Source organism: Exophiala oligosperma (genome assembly GCF_000835515.1).
Source record: "Exophiala oligosperma strain CBS 72588 unplaced genomic scaffold supercont1.5, whole genome shotgun sequence".
Taxonomy (NCBI): Eukaryota; Fungi; Ascomycota; class Eurotiomycetes; order Chaetothyriales; family Herpotrichiellaceae; genus Exophiala; species Exophiala oligosperma.
In genome coordinates, this window is record NW_015622822.1 from 2185877 (window position 1) to 2209681 (window position 23805).

Below are 23805 nucleotides of genomic sequence, written 5' to 3' on the forward strand. Positions count from 1 at the left end.
CAAAGCAAAAAGCGCAGTCTTGTACTTACATAAAGTACCTGAGTGGCTTGCTCCCCCCCACCTCTACGGATAAATAACTCTCCCGATTCCGAGTTTTGCTGCAAAATGAGGTCAATCCTGTATGATGCAAATCGATTCTCAGCCTCACGCCAATTCTGGATGATTGGAAGCAAGGCATCATTCGCTTATTTAGCAATTCATCATACTCACATCCGACCATTCGCATCCAAAGTTGCACGAGGCTGCCTCTGCAATTGCTTTATTCGCCCGGCAAAGCACGACGAATATTCTTAGAGCTCACCTGAAACAGGGGAATCTCGATCTGACCCTGCAACATAAAGGAACTCGTCCACGTACTCGGCAGTTTGTTGAAGTTGTCAACATCAAATCAACGAACGCGGGATTTCAACGTCATTCTTTGCCCAGACCAAGAAAACCCAAACATTTCAAACTCGATCGATCTTTCTTGCCGTACAATCTGATAATACGAAAATAGCCAAGGCAGGAACATCCATCCCTTGAAAGCGACGGTATTCACACGACCTTTCGCTTCACATTTAACGACAACATCACAACCTCACTCGCAGTCAACAGTCACCCCTACTTATTCCGTTGCAAGTCCATCAAACAAAACTTCAACTTGGTCACTCATTTTCCAACCCCCCATCACTCTAGACCACAACGACTGTCTCAAGTCTTTTTACCGATAAAACCGGCGCCGCTCCCCAGGACTCGTCTGCCTCTTCTGGGGAATCTTCCACCACGTCCACACCCAAGCGTCCGTCAATCTTCCAACGACTCCATTTACATCCTGGGAGAAGATCCAAGACAACCCCGAATCTTACCATTCGACCTACGACTTCCTCATCCCTGCCGCCTCTCTCCACCGACGTCGTCACCCGAGCTGGGCCCGGCTCATCTCATTCCAATGCCGCCACAATCGCCGAGATAACTCAAACCATGCCACAATCTTTGAGCATCAGCAACCCACCGTCGGGGCCCGTGAAGCGGCAGAGGTCGTCGCAGGAATTGGCCAACAATGCTGCGGCTGGGTCGTCATCGCTATCTGCTTCAAGGTCTTCGAACGAATCGGCCGGTGAGAGCGCCAACTCCAGTCGACAGAATCTCATCAAGGTACCGGCGTACCTGGACAAGGATCGAGCAAGTGAGTGTTACTGTCGTCTTCCAAAAGGCTCAATTTAGGCCGGACGTGAATGCTTCGACACACGTCAGTGGCTAACGGTGCACACAGAGATCACGGCTGCTTTTGCGGATATAGGATGGAAAGAGCGATTTCGCTTGCAAGATGCCCTTACGAACGAGTCCTCTCCGTTTCGCCTCGATCGGTCGGTCGCTGTCATAAGTCGCAATCGTTACGGAAACGTCCAGCCTTGGGATTCGTCAAGAATCAGGCTGAGGAAGCCCATCGGGGGATCGGACTATGTCAATGCTTCACCCATCAGACTCTCCGACCGCCTAATCCAGGACAAGATTCGCAAGGGACACAGTCCTTCGCGGGGCCATGAGAATAATTCACCTGACGGTTCCTCCGACGCTGTGTATTGGTATATCGCCACACAAGGTCCGAAAGAAGGCCAGTTTTCCCATTTTTGGCACATGGTACTGCAAGAAACCACGGGGGATGTCGGGGCGATTGTGATGCTCACTCAACTATACGAAGGTGCAAAGGAGAAATGCGCACAATATTTCCCCTGGGATATGCAAAATCCCACACTCAAACTCCCCGCACACGAAGAAAGCGAAGAAAGCAAAGAAGACGCTGCTGGAGATAGCGCAAGCGATGGTGACCCTTTCTTCGATTCCCCTAAAGTGAGCGCCGATACTGATAGTTTGGGAACAGATTCCGGGTCTGCAGACTCAAATCCTCAGAAGGATGACGCCGATGGAGTGGAAGGTCAATGTGGCACCGTGACATTGTTGTCCATCAATTATGATGCAAAGATCGGGTGTGAAGTTCGACAGTTGCAGTTGACCATCGGAGACGAATCGAAAGTCATTTATCATTATTTGTTCAATGGCTGGCCAGATTTCGGAAAACCAGAAGCCGAAGACCGCCGGGCACTACTTGAATTGACCAAGATTTCCAAGAGGGTAGCAGGAGATTCTCCACGGGTCGTTCACTGTTCAGCTGGGGTTGGTCGGACCGGCACTTGGATAGCTCTGGACTTTCTCCTCCATGAACTAGACTCTGGCCGACTTCTCGAGGCACCCTCAGACTATATCACAGCCAAACCCGCTCCGAAATCAAATGGCACATGGGGTAGAAGTGGACCGCCTAAACCCACGACCCCCGATTTCGTGGAGGAAGCAGATCTAATCTGGGAGACAGTCAACACTTTGCGCGAGCAACGAATGATGATGGTCATGAATGAAGTGCAATACAGCTTCCTCTATGAAGTGCTGAAGGACGCCTTCATCGAAAAGTATGGGGCAAAGGAAACCGGACCGGTCGTGTCCGAAGCCCAAGAACCCAGCCCGAAAGTGGCGCGTAAGAAATCGCCATTCGGTGGGATGTTCGAGGGCACCAGAGTTGGTAAGGTCAAGAGTGTAGAGGACACTGTGTCAGAGGGTGGAGGAACATCAGACGCAGAGACTGAGATTCTGGAGAAGGAGAGGAAGGAAGCCGACGCAGAAGCCGAAGCTGAAGCAGAAGATCCTTATGCAGCTGTTGCTCCGGAAAAGATCAGGGAGGGACAGATGAAGCAAGAGCAAAACGATGTCAAGGAGCATGAAGTACAGTGAACCAAAGCAAGGGTGGCTGTGTCACCGAGGGGGTTTACCATGGTAAATGCGGTCTATCAAGCGTAAGTTGCATGCATCGGGACTCATCATTACTGCATGGCTTGCGATGGTTTGCTTCGGACTGGGGGGTTGTTGGTGAACTACGAATACCTGGGCTGTGCTTCCCGGTTGGACAAGCCAGAAGTGCTTGCTGATGAGGGTTTGTCCATGACAGAGAATGGGCACAATCATGTTGTATTTTGTCTTGATTGTATAGGCACGGGTAGTTGGAAAGAATGCAAGCAATAGTGCGCTCTACAATTTCTTTCTTCACTGTTCTCTTGCGTACGCTAGGATCAGGATCAGGATAAAGTGATCGGCATCTTGAGAACCACTTGGTTGGGTACTGTGAGCACAGATCATGATTGAACCGGTGTCCTGGTGCCCCTGTCGGGTATCCAGGTACCTTGTTCAGTAAAGGAACCGGAGTCGATGTGGAGGTATGAGTGTATGTGCACGCCGGTCGCTTCGAGCACCGTCCATGTGCACGGTACGTGTCGGTCGAGGAAAATTTGGGGGTTGAGGCCGAATCAGGTAGGAGTTGGTACCTAGACGGGAAACATTCCGGGTCACGGTGGGAACGGTTGTGGGAAATGGAAGTTTTACCGGAAAATAGGGGGGAAAGGGAGGACGGGAGTATATGCACGAGCTACCAAACGCAGGTACAGTACCCACGGAGGATCCCCCAAGGTAAACGGGGTTTAGGCTACCCAGGTAGGTATAGAAGGGTGTCTGTTCGTGCGTAGGTGGCTGGGGGGAGGAGGTTCGAGGATGTCGATTTACTTACTGTAACTGTACGGAGTACAACAAGAGGTTTTTCGCTTTTCTTCGAGTCGGCCGTGCACTGTTGAGCAATAACACGGAGGAGAGAAACAAAACCTACATACACTATAGGGAGAGTAAGTACTCTTAGTCTGGTACTTGCCTGGTCGATACGAGCTCGGTACTACGATTGTCAATGCAAGACAGGGTAAGGATCCTAGGAGGTGGAGGTAAAGGGAAAGAGGTTTCTTTTCTCCTCTTCTTTTTATTCGTATGTGCGTTATGCTAGTAACCACCTAGGTAAGTATGTACCGTGCGTTCCCGACACTTTTTGAACAGGGTTGGTTCAGAATGGGCATACACATGTACGCACGGACAGTGGGTAACCTGTCTACCTACCTAAGTTTGGGAGGGCTGGTGTATATACTGTACTGTAAGGGGTTATGGTCAGCCATCAGAGCCCAACAAGAAGACATTAGGGCAATATTCACATGACGATGACAATGGTCTGATCCATTTACACCATATTCAATCATGTCTTTCTCTCTCCTTTTCAACCTGTGGTACCAACCACCAACTGGCTCCGACCAGGACAAACAGCCCAACCAGCATCGGTTGAAGGACCTTGACGCCCGCGTTGGCGGCGATGACTCCGGTGACGGTAGGGAAGAGACTTCCTCCCATTTGAGCGATGACGAAGACGAAACCTTTGATGACGAGAGATTTATCAACATGAGGAAGAGCTCAAGCTGATCAAAAGCTGGAACATGGGTCTACTAACCTAGTGCGGTCGTTTGTATGGCTTTTGGAAAGAGTTGTGAAGCCACCGAGATTCCCTATTGCAAACCAAAAAAACCGAATCAATCTCAAGAAACGTGTGCACGTATAGGACACATGAAATCGAAAAGGAAGGGCAATGGTGGTAGTAACCTCCCATACTCACACTGACGAAAAAAGGACCCGAGAAGAACCCCAGAGCAGAGTACAAGACGGCGCCGGCGACGATGTTTGGTATGGTCCAAAACATGACCTGTAGAGCAACGCAAATGACAATGTAGAGAAGAATCATTCGTCTTTCACCGAATCGATGGGTGGGTTCGGCGAGCAGTAACCGACCGAGGAAACCTCCGCCATAGTACCCCGTCGGGACGTATCCCACGGAAGACAGGTCGCCGTGGCGAACACGAACGAGATATTCGACGACCCAGCCTGGTAAAAGAGAGAGAGTGTGTGTGTGAGTTGTGAGGACACGAAAACAATAAAGGAGGAGGGTGAGAAGAGAGAAGAACAATTACCTCCAGCTGTGATGGCGGCCCCGAGGAAGAAGAAAAAGAACATACTGACGAGCCAGACCGAGGGGAGACGTAGAGTCTGTCGCATCTCCTTGATGGCTCGTTTGTTTCGGGCTCGGGTGTTGTCGTGACCATGCCGGTCACCGGACGAAGCGCCGTCCTCGTTTTCCACCGCTCCGGACTCTCTCCCCTCCACGGCCCTCTTCTTCCAACGTCCCAAGATGTCGTCCCCGAAGGCGACGAACACGAAACCGAGATTCAAACCGCCGAGGCCCGCTTCGACGGCGTAGGTACGATACCAGTGGGTGTGGCTGGAGACCAGCGTCGCCACAAAGGGCCCGGTGAGGCAGCCGAGCATGTACATGGCGTGGATGAAGCCGAGCCACCGATGGGCCCGGGGCACCTTGGCGACAAAGGCATTGGAGTACGAGTCCTGGTACGCCTGGCCGAGGGCCGTGAGGAAAAAGGTGGCGACGAACAGGGGGAACGGGGGGTCCCAGAACCGGAGCAGCTGGGCGAGGAGCTGCAACCCGGCGCCGAGGAGGAGTGTTGCGCCCAGGGACAGGCGCAGTGTCGTCGTCAGGGACGTGTTGGTGAGGGCGGACGTGAACCAACCGGCGAACGCACCCACGTATCTATCGACGACGGTGGTGTTAGCGACGGTGTGGTTATTGGTTTGGGCTTGGGGGGAGGGGGTTCCATTGGCTGGCGGGTAGGTAGGGCATCATGAATTACATGACCGTGATCAGACCAGTGCTGACGTGGTATCTGCGCAACATGTACGGAATGAGAGGACCGACGGTGCCATCGTTTGTCCCGGCGTAGAAGAAAGAGAATCCGGCGCAGACGAGTTTCAACACGTGTCGAGACGTCGACGACCGCCCTGTGCGGCTGTGAGTGGTGTCGTTCGACTCGGTGACGACGTCGCCGGTGGTGTCGACATGGTGGTCGTGGTGGCTGCTCGATCGCGTCGTCTGTAGTTCCATACTATTCGGCAAATCATCCAATCTCCTCGCCAAGACTGAATCTCAGAGGGAGCGATAGTTATCATGGTGTGGATCGAACTGCGGATGGGACGTGAGGGAGTTGAAGTATTTGAGGACGGAAGAACATCGGTCAATCATCGGATGTTGAAATGTCGATCCATCAACACTCGTGTCAAGACGTTGCCGTGATCGAAGATCCAGCCAGGCCAGTTCAATTGACTTACCAGTACGGGCAGGTATCAAAAGAAGTCAAGCGAAAGGAAGCATTAACATGTCATCTTTTACAGTACCTACTCTGGCGTCTCTTGAACAGATCATTATTTCTCTATACTTCATCAATTCATCAATCATACATGTAATCCAAGTGCCTTTGTTCAGGTAAAGAACAATTTCTTCTGCTTTCTCCCATTGACTTCGTCGGACCCCATACCATTCGAGACACTAGTAGCCGATTTCCGCTTCGAGGCCGTTCTTGTTCCAGCAGAAACTCCAAGTGCAGACTTGGGGCGACCAGGCATGATGGACACTTCGGGCGAAGCACGAGATACATTCGTAGACGTCTGTGCCTCTGCGACGGCGTCCTTGATTGTCTGGCGTGAAAGACATAGGTCGATGTGAGAATTGAAATCTCGATCATTGGCTGGTTGTGGAAGCTGGCATATAGGACAATTCCAAAGCTGCTCTTGTTGTTGGTTGCTTGGTATTTCTGGGGCCTCGTTTCTCACACGTCCATGTTTGGCCGGAGAGTTGGGTTCACTACCATATTTGTATCGCCCGAAAGGTTCATGCCAATCAGCAGTCGAATGTTGCAGATCGCCCTCGTCGGCTTGCTGCTGCTCTTGGCTCAGACGTTCAAGTTCTTCCATCTCTTCCTGTCGTTCTTGTCGGACAGCGTCTTCAAACTCAGAGTCCGGCCAGACTTCCCATCCGCCGTTATCAGTAGCTTGATCATTTGACGACCCTTTCGCTGCGCGAGGCCGGAAGAAATCCGGCTTGTCCTTTTTGGTGCTGACAAGATGAGTACAACGAAGGCCTAAGAGACGTATTCTGAAATCGGGCATCTCCTTTTCAAGTTTGACCAACATGGGAAGACTATAGTTGTACAGGTCTTCTGCGAGATGGACAGCCTTGGGTGGAGCGACTTGGCGAGTGAAGACCTCATAGGTGTGTAATTTGATCTTGAGTACAAGAGTACGACCTTTGACTTCGACCCTAGCCATGTCCTTTTCGAGTTCTTCAGCCGTATGGCGAAGTTTTTCTCGTACTTCTTCCTTGCTGCTGATGTCGCGGAAAGTGCTTTCAGTACCGACGCTTTTCCGTTCATACTCCTCAGCTGGCTGAACATTCGTCCTTCCTAAACCGAGAGATGTTTGCATGAGGAACTGGAATGCTTTCTCTCCAAACAGCTTGTACAGATAGCCGCGTTGAGGGTAGATATCGCCACAATTCTTGATTCCAATGGCATCAAGTTCGCGCTCAAAAACACGACCGATGCCGTTGACTTTGCGAACTGGCAGTGTAGAGATAAAAGACATGACTGCACCTCGATCATTGGGAATTCTGAACTGCCCATTGGGTTTATTCTTGTTGGAGCAGATCTTTGCTAGCTTAGCATTGGGTGCAATGCCAGCTGAGATGGTGATCCTGCAGTTCTCTTGCACTTCTTTTCGGAGCTGTTCGACTGCGGCTTCTGGCTCCATGTTGTGCGTTTCGCAGTACTCGGTAATGTTCATGTACGCTTCATCGATACTCGCGCTTTCGAATCGCGGGTCATATTCTGACAGGATTGCTCTTACTTCTTTCGCTTTGGCAGTGTATTTCTCAAAGTTCAATGGCAAGCAAACCAGTTGAGGGCACAGTTTCTTCGCCACAAAACCCGCCATTGCACTTCGACATCCAAACTTTCGAGCTTCATAGTTGCAAGTTGTGAGAACACCGACCCCGACTGCCATGGGCACATGTTTCAACTCAGGCCTGTCAATCTCTTCAACGGCCGCGTAGAAGGCATCACAGTCGATGTGCACGACATATTGTGACAAATCTCTTGAGAGTTCTAACGAGGCAATGTAATCGTCCGCTCGTCTGATATCTGATTTCAAATCGAGCTTCTCCAATTGAGCCTTTCGTTTCAGGATCCGTTCGATCTTGATGGTCAAGTTCTTATCCTTGATTTCCTCGTTGTTGAAGAATTTCGATCCTTTCGAGGCCTCGTATATTATTTCCGACACTTTTTTCTGGTCCACCCCATCTTGTCCCGACTTTGTCAAAGAGGGCCCAAGTAGATGGTGCTTGAGAGAGTGATGCTGAGAGGCGTCCGGCGCGGTCTCGCCGTCTAGTGTCTGCGCGGGTAAAGGCCGCCCTTCCTCGACTGAGGCATTGTCGACAGGAATAGGATGGTCGACTACATCTTCCGAAAGGGTCATCGCAGGTAGCACACCGTGGTTTGCATCGTTGTGTTCGAGGTCCTGAAATGATCCAAGTAAAATCGACAGTCACTCCCCATGAAGAAAACGCGTCGAGGGATGACATCTACTGTACTGTACCTAGGTAAAAGCTAGGCGCAGGCTGCTCAGTAGTTGTGGACTCTCTCAGTGGGCGCAGGGATCGGGGGGTGGAACGCGTGATGGATCCTGGCGGCCGAGTCTCTGCTCTCTATGCGAGTAATAACATCACCAGATTCTGCACTAAACCAACCACGGCTTCTCAAACATTGTGTTGACACTCTCGACTCGCATTGACAAGTCGATCGTGCACAATCTCGTCTTGACGGCTCCTGGCCCTCCACAAGCAGCAGTCCCCCTCCTTCTCGACCATGAGAATCAGTTGGCTGCAAAATCACATCTCTTGCGGGCATGCAGGAGATCAATCACAACAATAATCCACGACTACGTCTCGAGTCTCGCCCCTCCTCACGATGCCACCGGATAAACAAACCAAAGCGAACTCGTCTAAACCATTGACTCCCGCCCTCAGCTCCAACTTTCGAAATGTCAAGACTCCTCTTACACCGAGACTCCCTGGGTCGACCGCTTCATCACCTGCTTTGTCCTCCCGAAAAGAACCGTTTGTGAGAGCAAGGTCTCCCGGGAAGGTCGATCAGACCACGACACCCTTGAATAACAACGTCACCCCCAGGTCAGGAGTAAGGAAGTCAAGATTCGGCACAGAGTCACCGTCGACTCCTGTTCCAGTCAGAGAAAATAACAATGGCTTTCAAGGAACACCATCCCAAAGATCCGAGGCTCCTAGGCCACTCCGAAATCAAGCGCAAGGGCTGGGAATCAGCAGCCCTAGATTGACAGCAAGCACACCCTCTCTACCGAAAGTTGGGGCCCCTGTCGTTACGGTCCATAGAAGAGCGTCTGGGGCTAAGAGTATGGTCGACAACAACAACAACAACAACAAAGACAATTCTTCCAAGTTCTTTCATGCAGACGAAGCAAGGTCTGTTGTAGGATCGTCAAGGATTGATGAAGGCTCACGCTTTCCGCCTCCACGAGGCCCTTTTGTCGCAAGCAATATGCCCACACAGGTGCCGCAAGAGAGTGCTAAGAACGACCCAGACGATAAGTTCTTCAGAGCCAACGACATCCACCAAATACCCACAAATAAACCGCCTACTCCGGTGCTTACATCTACATCTACAATACAAGGATTGGACAGTAAACGGTCTGTAAATTCCACAAGTCCACCGCAATCTCCAAAACGAGCGTATAAAATATCACAACCCTCTTCACCGCGAAAGATGCAGATGGGAACAACACCTTCACCACCGGGGCCCGTTCGTACGACGATTGAAAGGCCAAAGAGTACTGCTGGCGGTGCAGTTGCTAGCACGTTGGATTCGCCGTTGATCCATCGCAAGTCTATCAGTGCAAGTTCAGCAACTATGTCAAGTGAGAACAGACCTGGTGGAATCCGGACCCAACCTCCCCAACCCCTGGACTTGGGAATCACGCCGGGCCTTTCTCCGCGTATATCAGGCAACAATACACTTTCGCCGGAAGCGTTGAGTCCGCGCTCGTTTAGCCTGGCCTCTTCTAACACGATACCAACATCCGTCACAAGCGATACCGACATCTCCGAGATGGTCAAACCACCATCCAGACCTGTCAGCACTGGGGACATCGCAGGTGACCAGGTTACATCACCTGTGCAGCCTCAGCATGACGATGCATCCAATGCACGACGCGAACGAAAAGTCCTGGATCTTGAAATATCCAATTCGTCACTCCTCGCAATTAACAAGACGCTGGAACGGGAGTTACGAAAACAAAATGGTGAATTGAGGAGGTATAGACGTCTCTCTCGCTCTGGCCGATTATCCCTTGCTACCGTGAGGAAAGCATCCGGTCAATCTGCCTTCAGTTTAGGTACCGTCGCAGAAGATGACGTTGATGCCGACCAAATGTCCGATCTTGAAGACGAGAGCGACTTTGACGACATGGATGATGAAGACGATTCGCTGATCTCGGATGGCTCGGGATCCCTGACGAATGCATCGGCAAGATCACGGCAACGAGCAAGAGACGAAAAGCGGCTGATGCAAGATCTCAGCCGACATCAACAACTTCTGGCCGAATCGCAACAACTGAGCTCCACCATCAGACGGTGCACGACCATGACCGACGAGCTAATTCGAGCAGGTAACAAGGCCTTGGACTATCGAGTTGGAATAGGTGATGTCAAGCTTGGAGGCCGAGTCTTGAACGACGAAGAACTTGACGAGAGAGGGTTCGCCGATGGCTCGGAAGAACCAGAGGCCAGACAAGGGCTGTTGAGCCCCGGCCTTGCAAAAGCGAAATTGGAAGAGTCACCATTTCGGACCGACGATCCTCCTCCTTTGTTTCCCACCACCACACAGTCGGGCATTGCATCACTTGAGGAGGTCACTGCGCTCCTGGAGTCCTTCTCTCCCGTCTTGAGAGGCGAGTAAAGAAGACCTTGGAGACTTTGAGATTTGAACTTTGGACATTCGATATCTTTTTTGCTCTTGACGAAACGTGACGAAATTGAAACCGATGGCGTTGGTGATCGGTTGTTGGAGCCTTTTTGCAGAATTGTGTCCTTTTTTGGCGTTTGGTTTTGATTTTAGAAATCATACGCATTCAAAGACGGTGTTGATACGGGGAGTTATATGAGGAGGGAGCGTTTTCGACATTCTGGATAGGTGATACCCAGCATAGCGAGGGAGACTATTGAAATTTTTCTTTTGTTTTTGGTGCTTCTTTTTAATTTCCTCCCTTCCCCTAAAAAGGGGGGGCGGCGCCAAAGACGCGCAATCTTTTACAAAGTACGGAAACGGAAACCTATTCGAGGTATACAGGGATTGGAGGGCAAGATGAAGCAGACAGAGAAGAAGAAGAAAGACAAGTCAATACAAGCATTACCGTGTCTACCAAAAGAGTAAAGAGAGACGCAAGAGTCACAAGAAGGATTGGAGAGTACTTTAGGTACATATACGGAATACAAATTCCACTCATCGCCACTTTTATGAACAAAACAAGACACAATGATCATCAACGCCAACACCCTCGGAAGTATCCAGACTGTTTTAAATACAATCACGTATACAAGTACTCGTACGCATGCACAGGGAATCTATATTTGTTCCCGCCTGGGAAAAAGTAGAGAACCTTGCCATCGAGGAAGTTGTTACTATTTTTGGACACACGTGAGTTGTTGTGTCGAAAAGGGCGGGGAATGAATGATCAGGTGCGTATGGATTATATAGTAGTACTTCCGTCTTTGATACTCATCCTCAGCTCATGCGAGGAGTTCTTGACTCGGGTCGACTGTCATGATCTCTCCAAAAAAACATTAAAAAAAATTGACGTTCGAACAGCATTTAAACAAAATCCTTCAAGGGAACCCGAGATGGAGAACTATTCTATCCTGCTTTCTTCCATGGTACGGGGTTGTCGAATGCCGCTCAAGAGAATTCGGGCGCGCGTGTGTGTGTCGGTGTGAGGTGAGAGGAGAAAAGACAACAACAAGGACGGGACGACTTTCGTCCTTGTTTACGACGGCGTACTCGTACCTGGTGGTGTACTCGAGTGGTGGTTATGTCCAAAATGTCGTTTCGATGAAGACTCCTTGTCCTTATCCTTGCCCTCCTTTTCCTTCTCCTTCTCCTTTTTCTTTTCTTGCTTCTTCATACTCTCGGCCATGAGTTGTTCAAAGGCCATAAAGTCACCTTCTTCGTCGGGATCACGTTCAGCCTAAGGGGATCACAGAGAATGTTAGGTTTTGCGATACGATACGACAATACGACAATAGCACGCAAATGATGATGTTTCCGTACCTTTTGATAAATCGTACCACACAACACCAAAGCGTGGGCTCGCTCGACTCGTTTCTCCAGCCTGACGGTCTTATCGTTCAGAATCTTGTCACAAACGTCGCGTAAGACTCCCTGAATCTCAAACTTGCTCCCCCTCCAGGCCGCGGCGAGAATTTTCCCTGTGACTTTACGTTCGTACTCGGCCTTTTTCTCGTCGGTCCAGTCTGCACCACCCTTCTCCTCGAGTTTGGCCATTTCCTCCATTGTCAATTGTGCATCGATGGCCGTGGAAATCGTGTTCCATGTCTCCTTGGCCAGCGTGCCCTTGTCTTTTAAGCGGCTGAAGAAGCCCGATATGCCGAGGAATTTCTGTGACTTGAGAAAACTCGTGGCCTTTTGGAGGTATGTCTGGCCGACCGCGTGGAGGATTTCGATGCCAAAGGATTCCATCTTAAGGTTTTCCACCTCGAGTCGCGTCTTTTCTTGAAAGGCCTTGGTGACATCGGGTCCCTTGTCGGTCTCCGTCCACACCGAGATGCGGTCGATGAGTTTCTTGGCCAGGGTGTCGACACGTTCCTCACGAGCCTTGCGCCGTTCACGCTCGTAGGCTTCGAGCTTCTCGCGCTGTTCTTTCGTCAGACCACCCTTCTTTTTCTTTTTCTGGAGGTCCTTTTCTTCTTGTGACAGACCGGCCGCATCCATTCGTGCGTCCTCTTCAGATTTGTCCATGATGGCTTGCTGGCCGAGGTATCGTCGGGGTGTGGATGTGCCGGAGTCATGGGCTGCGGAGGCTGCGGAGGACGTTGATGGCTCCTCGCCGACGTAGGGAGGGGGAGGGGGAGGTGATGTGGTATCGCTCGTAGAATGTGCTGTGGCTTCGGCCTCTTTCGCGCTCATGCCCGCTGCTGTCGCGGCCGTTGCCTCTTGCTCCTTTGCGTCATGGACATTCAACTTTTCCTCGGCCGTCTTTGCGAGCTCTTCTTCCTCCATCTGCTCCATGGTGATATCCATCGTGTGGGTGAGGTCTTTGAGCAGCGTCAGCTCGCCGATCAGATCGACAAAGGCATCGCCGCCGAATATCATGGAGAAGAATTCGGCGGGATCTTCGAAGCCCTCTCGGGGCATGGCTTGTTCTTTTCCAAATTTATCGTATGCGGCACGGGTGTCCTTGTTAGACAGGACTTGATAGGCTTCGCCGACAGCTTGGAAACGGGCGTGAGCGGTCTCGTCTCCGGGGTTCTTGTCGGGGTGAGTTGTAATGGCGAGTTTTCTGTATGCCTTTTTAATTTCTAGTTCGGTGGCATCGGGTTTGACGCCTAAGGCGTCGTAATAAGTCGTGTCGACAACCATAGCTGCGACCGGGGATGCGCTAACGGGATTTGATATTTCCCTTGACTTCTAGAGTTGCGACTCTGTGGACGGTAGAGATGTCTTCTTCCTTCAGCTGGAAAACCGGTGCCTCACACCCAGTCCTAGAAATACTAACGGTAGAGGGTAACGTGTAGTGTTTGCGCACTTGGTCTATGCTGAGAAAATTGTCTGTGGACGGAAGAGACGGAGACGACGAAGGGACGAGGGAAAAGGAATAGACCTGGCGAAGGCTGCGATGTGAGGGAATAGATGGCTGACAATAGCAAAAAGTGATAAGAAATATTTAAGTGTAGCCTTGGAGAGCCGCGTATGTCGGAGTCCAAGTGAAAGTCAAGGCGTGAGGTGAAGTCATAGGACAAGGGACGGTTGCTGGGCGCACCAGGCTATAGGTGCGTGTACCTATAGTGATCCATACAAGTACAGTAAGCAGAGTGTCGGTATAGGTGCTCCTAGGCATGAGGTTGAGGCTAATGGGCTACAGCCACAGCACCGCCTCTTGGGTGCCTTAGGTAAGGACTGAGGTTGGCCGTCACTGTCGGACCTATGCCTATTGCAGCATGCATTGCGCTCAACGCACTAAGTTCTGCCACTATTCCAGGTACTCGGCAGGTGGTTGGTTTAACTAAATTCTTAACCGAAGCTAGCTAAACATGGAATCCTTCGCGGGCTCCTGAGAGTAACCAAAAGGGTCGTACCATTCGGTTTCTTCTCATCTCCTACCGTGCACACCATGTTCTAACAGAGTCGCATAACACGAGGTGCACTCTCTTCATTTGTATTCTTCGTTTTTCTCTTTTTCAAACCTTGTCGCTCCCTCACTTTTTACCTGGGTACCTGCCCGTCGAAGTTGTTGAAAGTAATTCCAGCTTGTGTTGGCCAACATGCCGAAAGCTACGGAAGTCTTATATTACTTGGTTCACTTCCAGCAACTGCGATCCATAATACAATGGTAGGTACTGATCATTTCAAAAAGCGTTTGAAGTATTAACGAGATGTAAAGGAAAGTTTGGCATAATCCAGTTCACGAACGCGACGAAAGCAAAGAGACCGAATCGGTCAAGGCCTGCTTCAAATACCTCGACTTGACCAGTCGCAGTTTCAGCGCAGTCATAAAAGAACTACACCCCGAGCTCCTACTCCCCGTTTGTATTTTCTACTTAGTCCTGCGTGGTTTGGACACCATCGAAGATGATACGTCGATACCCGCAAAGACGAAAGAACCTCTTCTCCGGAAATTTCATGAAAATCTCGAGGTGGATGGGTGGCATTTTGATGGCAACAGACCCGAAGAGAAGGACCGAGAGCTGTTGGTGAATTTCAGATATATTATTGAAGAGTACAAGAAGATGAAACCTGCGTACAAGGACATCATCAGAGACATCACGGAAAAGATGGGCAATGGTATGGCAGACTACTGCTTGAATGCTGAATTTAACGAGGTTGGGGTCCAGACGGTCGATGATTATGATCTGTACTGCTACTACGTCGCTGGATTGGTCGGGGAAGGATTGACAAGAATGTTCGTCGAGAGCGGGTTTGGCAATCCGGCACTTCTTGAAAGACCAAATCTGCACAGGTCTATGGGCCTCTTCTTGCAAAAAGTCAACATAACTCGAGATGTCCGAGAGGACTTTGACGACAACCGGAAATTCTGGCCGAGGGAGATCTGGTCCAGACATGTGGACAAGTTTGAGGATCTGTTCAAACCTGAAAACAAGGAGAAGGCGCTCAACTGCAGCTCTGACATGGTCTTGAATGCGCTTGAGCATGCCGACGAATGCCTGTACTATCTCGCTGGGCTGAGGGAGCAGAGTGTTTTCAACTTCTGTGCCATTCCCCAGTCCATGGCCATTGCAACGATGGATCTTTGTTTCCGGAACTATGCCATGTTCCAACGCAACATCAAGATCACCAAGGGCGAGGCCTGTCAGCTCATGATCGAATCTACCCAGAATCTTCAGGTTGTGTGCGATGTGTTCAAGAAGCACGTTCACTCGATCCGCAAGAAGAATCGACCACAAGATCCCAACTTCCTGAAGATCAGCATTGCTTGTGGAAAAATCGAGCAGTTCATCGAGTCAATCTTCCCATCTCAGAAGATTGAGGATGTTCTTGCCAAAAACAAGGCAGAGGAAACCAAAGCTCAGCCTGGCGACAAAGGTGACACGATGATTCTGTTTGGCGCCGTGGCAACAATGTTGGTGGTTATCGCTGTTTCCATGGTAAGCACCTGGCTCCGTTCGAGATCTCTATGCTGACATCAGTTGTAGCTTTTTGTTGCCTGGATGCTGGGCGCTCGATTCGATACCGCATACGTTGAATTCAAAAAGGCGCTCGGAGAGCTCAGTGCGCAATTTTCCGGTCAGAGTATCACGACTGGCACCGAGAATGGTCACGGTGAATTGTGATCCGGACGAATTCGAGCTGTACATTAGATTCTAATCGAATTATGATCCTGGTTCTTCCATGGGGATTCTTGGTCTTACACTCTGACACGTTTCCGGACCCAAGTCCCTGCAAAAGGGCCTCATTCCCTCTGATGAAAAGCACGGATGTCAAATTGCAACTCAGCCTCTCTCATTGACTGTTGTTGTGCCGAAGATGTGCTGAAATTGACGCATTCCTTGCTCGAAACTGACAATTGACAGGCCCGAGATAGTTTCTCTGAGGTGTCTTGTTACCTTCGAGCATACATTCATCCCCCTGCCGTCCCATATCCCTGCTCCCCTTTCCGCGTGGGCATCAAGTTTTTTTACCTTGGGACGGTGAATTATCCGCAGATTGAACGTTTCATTCGCGGGAAATCATCCAATGGCTGATTGCACAGGGCGTAGATGATCAAGATTTTATTCTTTTTCGACACGCTCTTGGACGATCATGACCAGGACTGTGTGGGTAGTCGTAGTCGTCAGGGACCAACGCATAACTCGGGGCACGAGACTCACCTGGTGAGCACAAGGATTGCGACACCAACAACAACGGTAGATGCCGATTATCACATTTGCCGTATCATTGTCTTAAGAATAATGCTTTGCTCTCAACCCACTCTACTGTTCCTAACGTACTGTTGTTCGCTGGAGCGAATTCGTCATCAGTTCGAAAATGGACAAGGATCATGCAGAGAATGGCGGCGACTCGCCCTCGCCATCTGCACCTCTGGGACTTGAAAAAACACGCGTCGGGTGTACTTGTACCAGCCACCGGTAAGGGAGTACGAGTATGGAGTACAATTTTGATGCATGAAAAATCCGTTACGCGACGTCATTGTACAGGTACTGTAATAACCGTAATCGAAGCTTTACTGATCCAAGTCAAGCGTGCGGCATCTCGGACGTCCAATTGTCTTGTGTCGTAGTTGGGAAAAGGATCGTATCATTTTGAAAAATCTTCATCAAGTCGATTTGGCCTTTCCAGGGGCTGCTCTCAACGTTTCCTCACGACAACAACCTTCGTAGGGCGACTGCCAACACACTCGATGGAAGCCAATGCAACAATCTATCTCTACTCGAACAGTAGAAGCGGAGGAAATCCAGTCAAGGAGCTATGATGATCGACGCGACGGATCTGCTGCGAATATACACGAGCTGTTTCTTTGCCTTTTGTACTCGTATCGTCTCGACGCGTCCTGCGACTTCATGCACCATGAAGCTCGCATCCGCCAGTAGGGATGGCTTTGAAGACCGCCGCAAGACCAATATCGCTTTCATCGCTGCCTGCCACGAGTTCAGTTCCTCGACAACGATCTAAGAACTCCATTGTAGGCCGTTCATTCTTCACGAGTAGCTGGGCAGTGTTTACTGAGTATGTATGCATATTCATGAACTTGTTGTTTGGCGAAGAGTGGTAAGCCAGAACAAAGCAAGGCTTGGCGTCCTTTTCTTGCAGCATTCACTGCCTCAACGCATATGGGTCGATTTACTTTCATTGCTGCTTCATTGTCTTCTTATTTCTTCAGAGTAATGAAAAGTCTCTCCGTTCCTCTGTTACTTCATCATCTACTTACGGCGACGACCTGGAATGGACTTTTCGTTCATCTATATTCTGCTGGTCTCCAACATCGAGTTGATCGCCAAGGTCGTCGTTTTCCAAAATGTCATTGACAGAGCGGCAAAAGCGTCTTCTACAGACGGGTGACTATTCTGACTTCATCCTGACTGTCGAGGGAAGAGAGCTCAAAATTCATCGTAACATCGTCTGCTCTCAGTCACCTATGTTGCACCATCTGTGTAACGGCAGTTCTGAGGTGGGCAATTCGTGACACATTTCTAGAACAAGGGAATAAATTAACGGACGTATAGGAAGAACATGGAGGTCGCGGAACACTCGCCGAAGAGAATGCCGACATCTTCGAGAAAGTCCTCGAATACTTGTACACGGGAGAATACGACCTTTCGACAGAGAACCTTGAACCCATCGTTGACCAAGACAATGAGGTGCTTGTCGATTATGAGGGAATGCCAGAAGTCGATACTACAGAACCCGCAAAGAACAAGATAGAAACCCTCCGCCGACAGTCGGAGCAGCTCATGGTTCATACAGAGGTGTACCTGTTGGCCAAGTACCTAGATATCAGCGAGCTTATACAGCTTGCCACAAACAAATTCATAGCCACGGTCAAAGAAAACTTCCGAGCCGATGCCTTTGTCGAACCATTTTCCCGAGTTTTTGAGCATGGCGCAGATGGTGACAGTGGACTAAGAGCTCAAATTCTCCTCCTTTGCTTGGAGAACTCTCAACATATTGCACAAGACACAGAGTTGGCCAAGTTGCTCTTGCATCACGAGCCCATCACCTGGAAGATGCTATTACTGCAGGCTCGCAAACACACCTCTCTGGTAGATGAGATTATGGAAGGGCAGCGAGCCCTTGAAAAGCAGCATACGCAAACCCAGCAAAAATCCATCGAGATGCTTTCGCAAAAATTTGAAACTCAGCGAATCCATGAGAAGAATGTGCAAACGTTGCAAAACACCATCGAGACCCTGAACCAGAAGGTTGAAGACATTGAGAAACACTGGGACGACATGTGCAAATTGCTCCAGAAATATGACGAATGTCGCAACTGCGGGAACGAGTTTGGCTCATACATTAAAAAGGACGAGGTCAGGAAGATGCGGTGTAAGCATTGCCAATGCCGACATTCTCTGGACCCATGATTTTGTGATCAGTCTGCGCCAGTTGTGTAGCTTGTGCTGCTGCAAAGTCCTGAATCTATTGTTCATCGTTGAAAACCTGGGCGAGACGACATCGGGCAAGATTGCATGGTACGCACTAGGTGATTTCGTCAATCATGCCAGCTTCTATGTACTCGAGATCAAAGAAGCACAGCAAGGGGTCCGAGTGGACTCTGGTGGGCTTGCCATGTCTACCTTAAGATAGACAATCGCTCCCTGCTCGACCTTTCTTTTAATGGCCGGTCATACACTTGTACAAAGAGGAACATAAATTCAATCAAGAGATTCTACCAAATCCCCCTAATTGGCCACTATGGCTCCGTCTGCCTTGACCAATCTCAGTGAAGCAAGTCCCGTACAGTACAATACAGTACAGTACTCGTACAAGTTGCAATGCTCGATATCTGCGACTTTCCCATCTTTGACTCGTGCAACTTGGTGGTTCCCAGCATCTCGATTCTCGTTGTCCACTCGCCGTCGATTCCCGCCATCCAAAACACAACAGCCACTGACATCGGTGGCCAGTCAAAAAAAGAATCCAATGGTCTCCGGTGCCACTCTGCTCGATCGCTCTTCCTCTTCCTCTCCTAACCTTTCGCGACAATCGGTATTTCTTTGGCCGGTCGGAGGACGAGGAGGATGCATCGAGTGAGGTTTCATCTCAACAAAGACTCCTCTTGTGCCACCTACATACTACGTGAATTGTTCCAGGCTTCGTAAGCTCCTCAGGAGACATCCAAACCTCTCGCAATCCTCCTTCCATGTCGGCAAACAGGATCTTCCCTGCGCGCCGCGACCCGAAATGCTTGAATTCGATGCCTGGAATCCGCCCACATGATCTCTTCGCTCGCTCGTAGCCCGTTGAAGTGCCCGCCTCCTCGTTTCTCTCCCTGCTCTTTGGGTCGAAACTTTGCTCCGTCCATTCGGTGGCTTTTGTCTGTTTCTCTCCCTTTTTTCTTCTTCTTTTGATCCTTTCATGTCGCAGCACCCAATGGCCATATAGAAGAGCGGTGAAGCTGCCACCCGATGACGTTTTGTTCCTGTCTCATTCGGCTCAAACTTCTGTCATTATTTTAAATATCTACTCAATGCTTGTCCACATTCTTATTCTTCGGACTTGTTCTTCCCCCTCCTTTCCACGGATACAAACACACACCGTGCAGGGATTCTCGCTTTATTGATGCACGCTGTTTCTTCTCCTTCAGGGTCAACCTTCTCCCTTGCAGCACAATGCCTGTCTCAAACGTCACTGTCTGATCGCCCGCCAGTTGGAAATTAGAAGTTGCTTATCAACCAGCCAATAAGCCATCCTCTGCGAAACCCTTATTGCGCCCGATTTCTACCTGTGCTGCAAGGCTTCCCGGACAAACCCCGTTGACCAGCGTCGTGTCACTACAAAATTCACTCAAAATGGATCAAGCCTTACCCTTAACCCTGCAAGCGATCCCGTTCGCAACTCAGCACTATGATAAAGTCTGGGACCCCATCCATCATCGCTACAAGAAGGCCCGCGGGAAGGTGCCCAGAGATGACCCCAACGTTTGGGAGATGCGCACCCCGGAAGAGAAAGGATTGGCTCTGCGCCGCCGGCGGGACGTAGGTTCGGACGAAGAGATTGTCGAGGTGGTCAGACACAAGGGTGATGTTCTCTCGAGACGCCCCGGTCGACCAAGGCGGAGAGCCAGCTCCATGGACAATGCCAGAGCTGCAGGTGCAGGTGCCGCAGCCGGTGCTGGAGCTGCAGCGATGTCGTCTCATAAGGACCGTCGAAATGGTCGTCGTGATTCACGAGATGATTACTACGACTCAGAGGGCTCTGTCCCTCCTCGATCTCGCGTCCGGCCCAAGTCAACCTCAGGACGGTCCCGCAAACGACGTGGCTCATCGAGTTCTTCGTCCTCCGAAAGCCTACTGTCGTCCACCGAAGAGGAAAAGAATTGTCGCAAATTGCAGCGGAAGAAATGGATCACCGCAGCGCTCGCTAGCGTGGCAACGATCCACGCAGCTTCGAAGGTGTACTCATCAATTGAAGCACACGACAAACGGATTGCCCAGGTTCGAGAAGGCCAGTTGTCCCCCGAAGACGCCCACAAACAACAACGCGCCGCTCGGTGGCAGGACGCTGCTGCCATCGGCATTGCTGCACTGGGTATCAAAGGTGCCGTCAGCGAGTGGAACGAGGTCACTGCAGAGCACAGTGAACACCAGAAGATGCTATCGGAGAGAGAAGAGCACCACAAAAAGCGGCTGGAGCGGGAACGCCGTCATCGAGCCAAAGAGAGAGGTGGATACTACAAAGGTAGAGACGGCCAGTGGTACTACGATGGGCCTGTTCCCCAGAGCAGTGACAGTCACCGAGGTGGTAGCGGTAGTGGTGCAGCAGGATATTACGACGATTCCAACCTCATCAGACAGTCTGACCGTCGACGGAAGATGATCAGGGATGATGTTGCCAATAGCGAAGATTACCGATCACGATCTCGTGGGGTAAGTCGCGCCCGCAGTCGTCGCAGTGACGATTACTGAAACCTGGCCATTTGTGGTCACGACTGCGAAGCCTAGTTGGGTCTCCTCAGCTAACGGGTTTCTTTGTATCGGACAGACTTCGAGTCCCCCTCGAAATAGAAAGTTGGAAAAGACTCGAACGACGGTCGGGAATTTTGGCCTTGATGCTTTGGGCGATGTGATGGACTAGATCTAGAGTGTTGGCGAGGGAAACATTTGCATTTGCATGAGTTCTTGTTGGTTCACTCTACTGATCCTGCTTTGAATTGGCATAGCAAGCATCATGATGAAGTTGATGAAATAGAGTGAAGAAAGCGATTATTGGGTTTTACATTTATGTAGCCATGAGATATGATATGATGAATGAAACGATATAGAACTGTGTTGTGGTCGACTGAAGTCAATGTCTTTGGTTCTACTTCATACTGTAAAGGTAGATAGATACTGGTGACACTGTTCCTGAGAGCCTCACAAAACGAATACATAGTTGGGTAAAAGCAGCAATACAGTGGTGTGTGCACTTTCCAGGGGAGAGGGGGATGACAGTTTATAGCGGCGAGGGCCCAGCTTGGCATTTGGTGGGCTGCGACACCGTTGAAGCCGAGTGATGGATGACCGTAGTCGTAAGTCGTTCCAACATACGTCGATTCCGCTGGAGTCGTCGATTGAGCTTCCTAGCATTTACCTTCTCAACCCACCATTTCGTTCACTTCTCGTTGCTCTTGTCCTTTCCTGACGACTCGTCTTCTTCTCTGCATGATATCGGTCCTCTTTTGACACCCCAAGAAATATACAGAAAATGGCTGAACCACCCATTGGTAACCTAAACCCGCAGGCCACCACATTCGAACCCGCAATGCTGACCATGGTTGTTTTTACAGTCCTCGATGGGGGTACCGGTTTCCTCAAAGTCGGCTACGCCGCCCAAGTACGTCCGACCCAGGACCCAACATACGCATGCGTGATCTTTGCAGGATGAAGAGCTGATGTCGTGGCCAGAACTTCCCCGAACATCAATTCCCCTCCATAGTCGGTCGACCGATCCTTCGTTCGGAGGAACGAGCTGGAGACATTGTGGTCAAGGATATAATGTGCGGTGATGAAGCGGCCGCGGCGAGGTCGATGCTACAAATAAGTTATCCTGTATGAGCTGCCCCTTCGGTCCCCTTTGGCCGTCACGCGCTAGGTTCGACCACTGCTGACGCACCCCTCCTCCCCCCTCCCCCCAAAAAGATGGAAAACGGAATCGTCAAGAAATGGGACGACATGCAACACCTGTGGGACTTTACCTTTTACGAGAAACTCCGCATCGACCCCGCGGGACGCAAGATCCTCCTCACCGAACCGCCCATGAACCCTCTCAAGAACCGTGAACAGATGGCCCAGGTCATGTTCGAACGCTACAACTTTGGCGGCGTGTACGTGGCCATCCAGGCCGTGCTCGCGCTGTACGCGCAGGGCCTGTCGTCCGGCGTGGTCGTCGATTCGGGCGACGGCGTCACCCACATCGTGCCCGTCTACGAATCTACCGTCCTCAACCACCTCACCCGCCGGCTCGACGTGGCGGGCCGCGACGTGACGCGCAACCTGATCGCCCTGCTCCTCCGGAGGGGCTACGCGCTCAACCGGACGGCCGACTTCGAGACGGTGCGCCAGATCAAGGAGAAGCTGTGCTACGTCTCGTACGACCTGGGGCTGGACCAGCGCCTGTCCGAGGACACCACCGTCCTCGTGGAGTCGTACACGCTGCCCGACGGGCGTGTGATCCGGGTGGGGAGTGAACGCTTCGAGGCCCCCGAGTGCCTGTTCCAGCCGCACCTGGTCGACGTCGAACAGCCGGGTATTGCCGAGTTCCTGTTCAACACCATCCAAGCCGCCGACGTCGACGTGCGGAGCAGTCTGTACAAGGCCATCGTCCTGTCCGGCGGGAGCAGCATGTACCCGGGCCTGCCGTCGCGGCTGGAGAAGGAGCTGAAACAGTTGTGGCTGACGCGCGTGCTGGGCGGGAACCCCGAGAGACTGAACAAGTTCAAGGTCCGGATAGAGGACCCCCCGCGGCGGAGGCACATGGTCTTCTTGGGCGGGGCGGTGCTGGCGAACATCATGGCCGACAAGGAGAACATGTGGATCTCCAAGCAGGAATGGGAAGAACAAGGTGCCAGGGCGTTGGACAAGTTGGGTCCCAGATGATGATTTTGGGGGACCCTTTTTCTTTCAAAATGGCCGGCATCGAGACAACCCGCAGTTCCAAAAAAAAACAAAGAAAACCTCTCCTGCAAGGATTCGCAGATGGATCGTGCTTTGGATTGGCTTGATTTGGCATGGCGTCGGATGGAAAGCAAGCAGACCAAGGAGCCTAGAATTAGCGTGCTGTGGTGTGGTATGGCTCACCATGCAAAGGCCTGTGGACGTTCTTCGAAGAGGTCAAGTCCAAAAGGGATGATGGCCTTGGTGGTGGTGAGATGCTGCCCGTCATGCCTTTTAGCTCTACCAGCTCCATCTGGGAGACTTTCCACCTTGTGAGAACGAGATGTATACTTTTTCGTCCCAAGTAGAAGAAGAAAAGAAAGCCAAAAGAGAGAATGATTTTATGAACACATGCATTTGCGACTATCGAGGCTTTTTTTTTG

The 23805-nt window shown here is 50.8% G+C and overlaps 9 protein-coding genes across 13 annotated transcripts; 6 read left to right on the forward strand and 3 right to left on the reverse strand.

The window, feature by feature from the left end:
• Nucleotides 1-147: 147 nt before the first annotated feature.
• PV06_06117 lies at nt 148-3063 on the forward strand. 2 transcript variants are annotated; one of them, XM_016407194.1, is made up of 3 exons: nt 148-1165; nt 1253-1804; nt 1862-3063. In XM_016407194.1, exons 1-3 carry the CDS (start codon nt 961-963, stop codon nt 2761-2763), a joined length of 1659 nt encoding a protein of 552 aa, XP_016262798.1. In that variant the 5' UTR covers nt 148-960; the 3' UTR covers nt 2764-3063. The 2 variants fall into 2 exon arrangements, with proteins under 2 accessions (XP_016262798.1, XP_016262797.1); XM_016407193.1 differs by having other exon boundaries at nt 1253-3063.
• An 822-nt stretch (nt 3064-3885) lies between these two features.
• Nucleotides 3886-5842, reverse strand: PV06_06118 (uncharacterized protein; the record flags this gene model as incomplete). Its single annotated transcript, XM_016407195.1, has 6 exons — nt 3886-3995; nt 4056-4271; nt 4346-4400; nt 4508-4773; nt 4860-5491; nt 5592-5842. 5 exons carry the CDS (start codon nt 5840-5842, stop codon nt 4093-4095), a joined length of 1383 nt encoding a protein of 460 aa, XP_016262799.1. The 3' UTR covers nt 3886-3995; nt 4056-4092.
• A 275-nt stretch (nt 5843-6117) lies between these two features.
• On the reverse strand, nt 6118-8373 carry PV06_06119 (uncharacterized protein). Its single transcript, XM_016407196.1, has one exon. The coding sequence runs from the start codon at nt 8263-8265 to the stop codon at nt 6217-6219; it is 2049 nt and encodes a 682-aa protein (XP_016262800.1). The 5' UTR covers nt 8266-8373; the 3' UTR covers nt 6118-6216.
• A 171-nt stretch (nt 8374-8544) lies between these two features.
• PV06_06120 (uncharacterized protein) lies at nt 8545-11363 on the forward strand. Its single transcript, XM_016407197.1, has one exon. The coding sequence runs from the start codon at nt 8757-8759 to the stop codon at nt 10776-10778; it is 2022 nt and encodes a 673-aa protein (XP_016262801.1). The 5' UTR covers nt 8545-8756; the 3' UTR covers nt 10779-11363.
• PV06_06121 (uncharacterized protein) lies at nt 11242-13820 on the reverse strand. The gene is made up of 2 exons (XM_016407198.1): nt 12147-13820; nt 11242-12063 (listed from the first exon to the last, which is right to left on the reverse strand). Exons 1-2 carry the CDS (start codon nt 13473-13475, stop codon nt 11863-11865), a joined length of 1530 nt encoding a protein of 509 aa, XP_016262802.1. The 5' UTR covers nt 13476-13820; the 3' UTR covers nt 11242-11862.
• Nucleotides 13821-14222: 402 nt separating this feature from the next.
• Nucleotides 14223-16531, forward strand: PV06_06122 (farnesyl-diphosphate farnesyltransferase). The gene is made up of 3 exons (XM_016407199.1): nt 14223-14445; nt 14497-15718; nt 15767-16531. The coding sequence occupies exons 1-3, from the start codon at nt 14378-14380 to the stop codon at nt 15902-15904; spliced, it is 1428 nt and encodes a 475-aa protein (XP_016262803.1). The 5' UTR covers nt 14223-14377; the 3' UTR covers nt 15905-16531.
• A 1055-nt stretch (nt 16532-17586) lies between these two features.
• On the forward strand, nt 17587-18652 carry PV06_06123 (uncharacterized protein; the record flags this gene model as incomplete). The annotated part of the gene is made up of 2 exons (XM_016407200.1): nt 17587-17739; nt 17795-18652. The coding sequence occupies 2 exons, from the start codon at nt 17587-17589 to the stop codon at nt 18650-18652; spliced, it is 1011 nt and encodes a 336-aa protein (XP_016262804.1).
• Nucleotides 18653-19605: 953 nt separating this feature from the next.
• PV06_06124 (uncharacterized protein) lies at nt 19606-21557 on the forward strand. Its single transcript, XM_016407201.1, has one exon. The coding sequence runs from the start codon at nt 20081-20083 to the stop codon at nt 21194-21196; it is 1116 nt and encodes a 371-aa protein (XP_016262805.1). The 5' UTR covers nt 19606-20080; the 3' UTR covers nt 21197-21557.
• A 248-nt stretch (nt 21558-21805) lies between these two features.
• PV06_06125 lies at nt 21806-23788 on the forward strand. 4 transcript variants are annotated; one of them, XM_016407202.1, is made up of 4 exons: nt 21806-21993; nt 22057-22103; nt 22175-22318; nt 22409-23788. In XM_016407202.1, the coding sequence occupies exons 1-4, from the start codon at nt 21975-21977 to the stop codon at nt 23363-23365; spliced, it is 1167 nt and encodes a 388-aa protein (XP_016262806.1). In that variant the 5' UTR covers nt 21806-21974; the 3' UTR covers nt 23366-23788. The 4 variants fall into 4 exon arrangements, with proteins under 4 accessions (XP_016262806.1, XP_016262807.1, XP_016262809.1 ...); XM_016407203.1 differs by having other exon boundaries at nt 22057-22318; XM_016407205.1 differs by having other exon boundaries at nt 22175-23788.
• The last annotated feature ends 17 nt before the right edge of the window (nt 23789-23805 follow it).

Coding starts and splice junctions, on each gene's coding strand:
- PV06_06117 (XM_016407193.1), top strand. CDS start 961: ATGCCACAATCTTTGAGCATCAGCAACCCACCGTCGGGGCCCGTGAAG. Junction 1,166..1,252: donor CCTGGACAAGGATCGAGCAA/GTGAGTGTTACT, acceptor CGGTGCACACAG/AGATCACGGCTGCTTTTGCG.
- PV06_06119 (XM_016407196.1), bottom strand. CDS start 8,265: ATGACCCTTTCGGAAGATGTAGTCGACCATCCTATTCCTGTCGACAAT.
- PV06_06120 (XM_016407197.1), top strand. CDS start 8,757: ATGCCACCGGATAAACAAACCAAAGCGAACTCGTCTAAACCATTGACT.
- PV06_06121 (XM_016407198.1), bottom strand. CDS start 13,475: ATGGTTGTCGACACGACTTATTACGACGCCTTAGGCGTCAAACCCGAT. Junction 12,064..12,146: donor GTGGTACGATTTATCAAAAG/GTACGGAAACAT, acceptor TGATCCCCTTAG/GCTGAACGTGATCCCGACGA.
- PV06_06122 (XM_016407199.1), top strand. CDS start 14,378: ATGCCGAAAGCTACGGAAGTCTTATATTACTTGGTTCACTTCCAGCAA. Junction 14,446..14,496: donor CTGCGATCCATAATACAATG/GTAGGTACTGAT, acceptor CGAGATGTAAAG/GAAAGTTTGGCATAATCCAG. Junction 15,719..15,766: donor TGGTTATCGCTGTTTCCATG/GTAAGCACCTGG, acceptor CATCAGTTGTAG/CTTTTTGTTGCCTGGATGCT.
- PV06_06124 (XM_016407201.1), top strand. CDS start 20,081: ATGGATCAAGCCTTACCCTTAACCCTGCAAGCGATCCCGTTCGCAACT.
- PV06_06125 (XM_016407202.1), top strand. Junction 22,104..22,174: donor AAGTCGGCTACGCCGCCCAA/GTACGTCCGACC, acceptor TGTCGTGGCCAG/AACTTCCCCGAACATCAATT. Junction 22,319..22,408: donor TGCTACAAATAAGTTATCCT/GTATGAGCTGCC, acceptor CCCCCCAAAAAG/ATGGAAAACGGAATCGTCAA.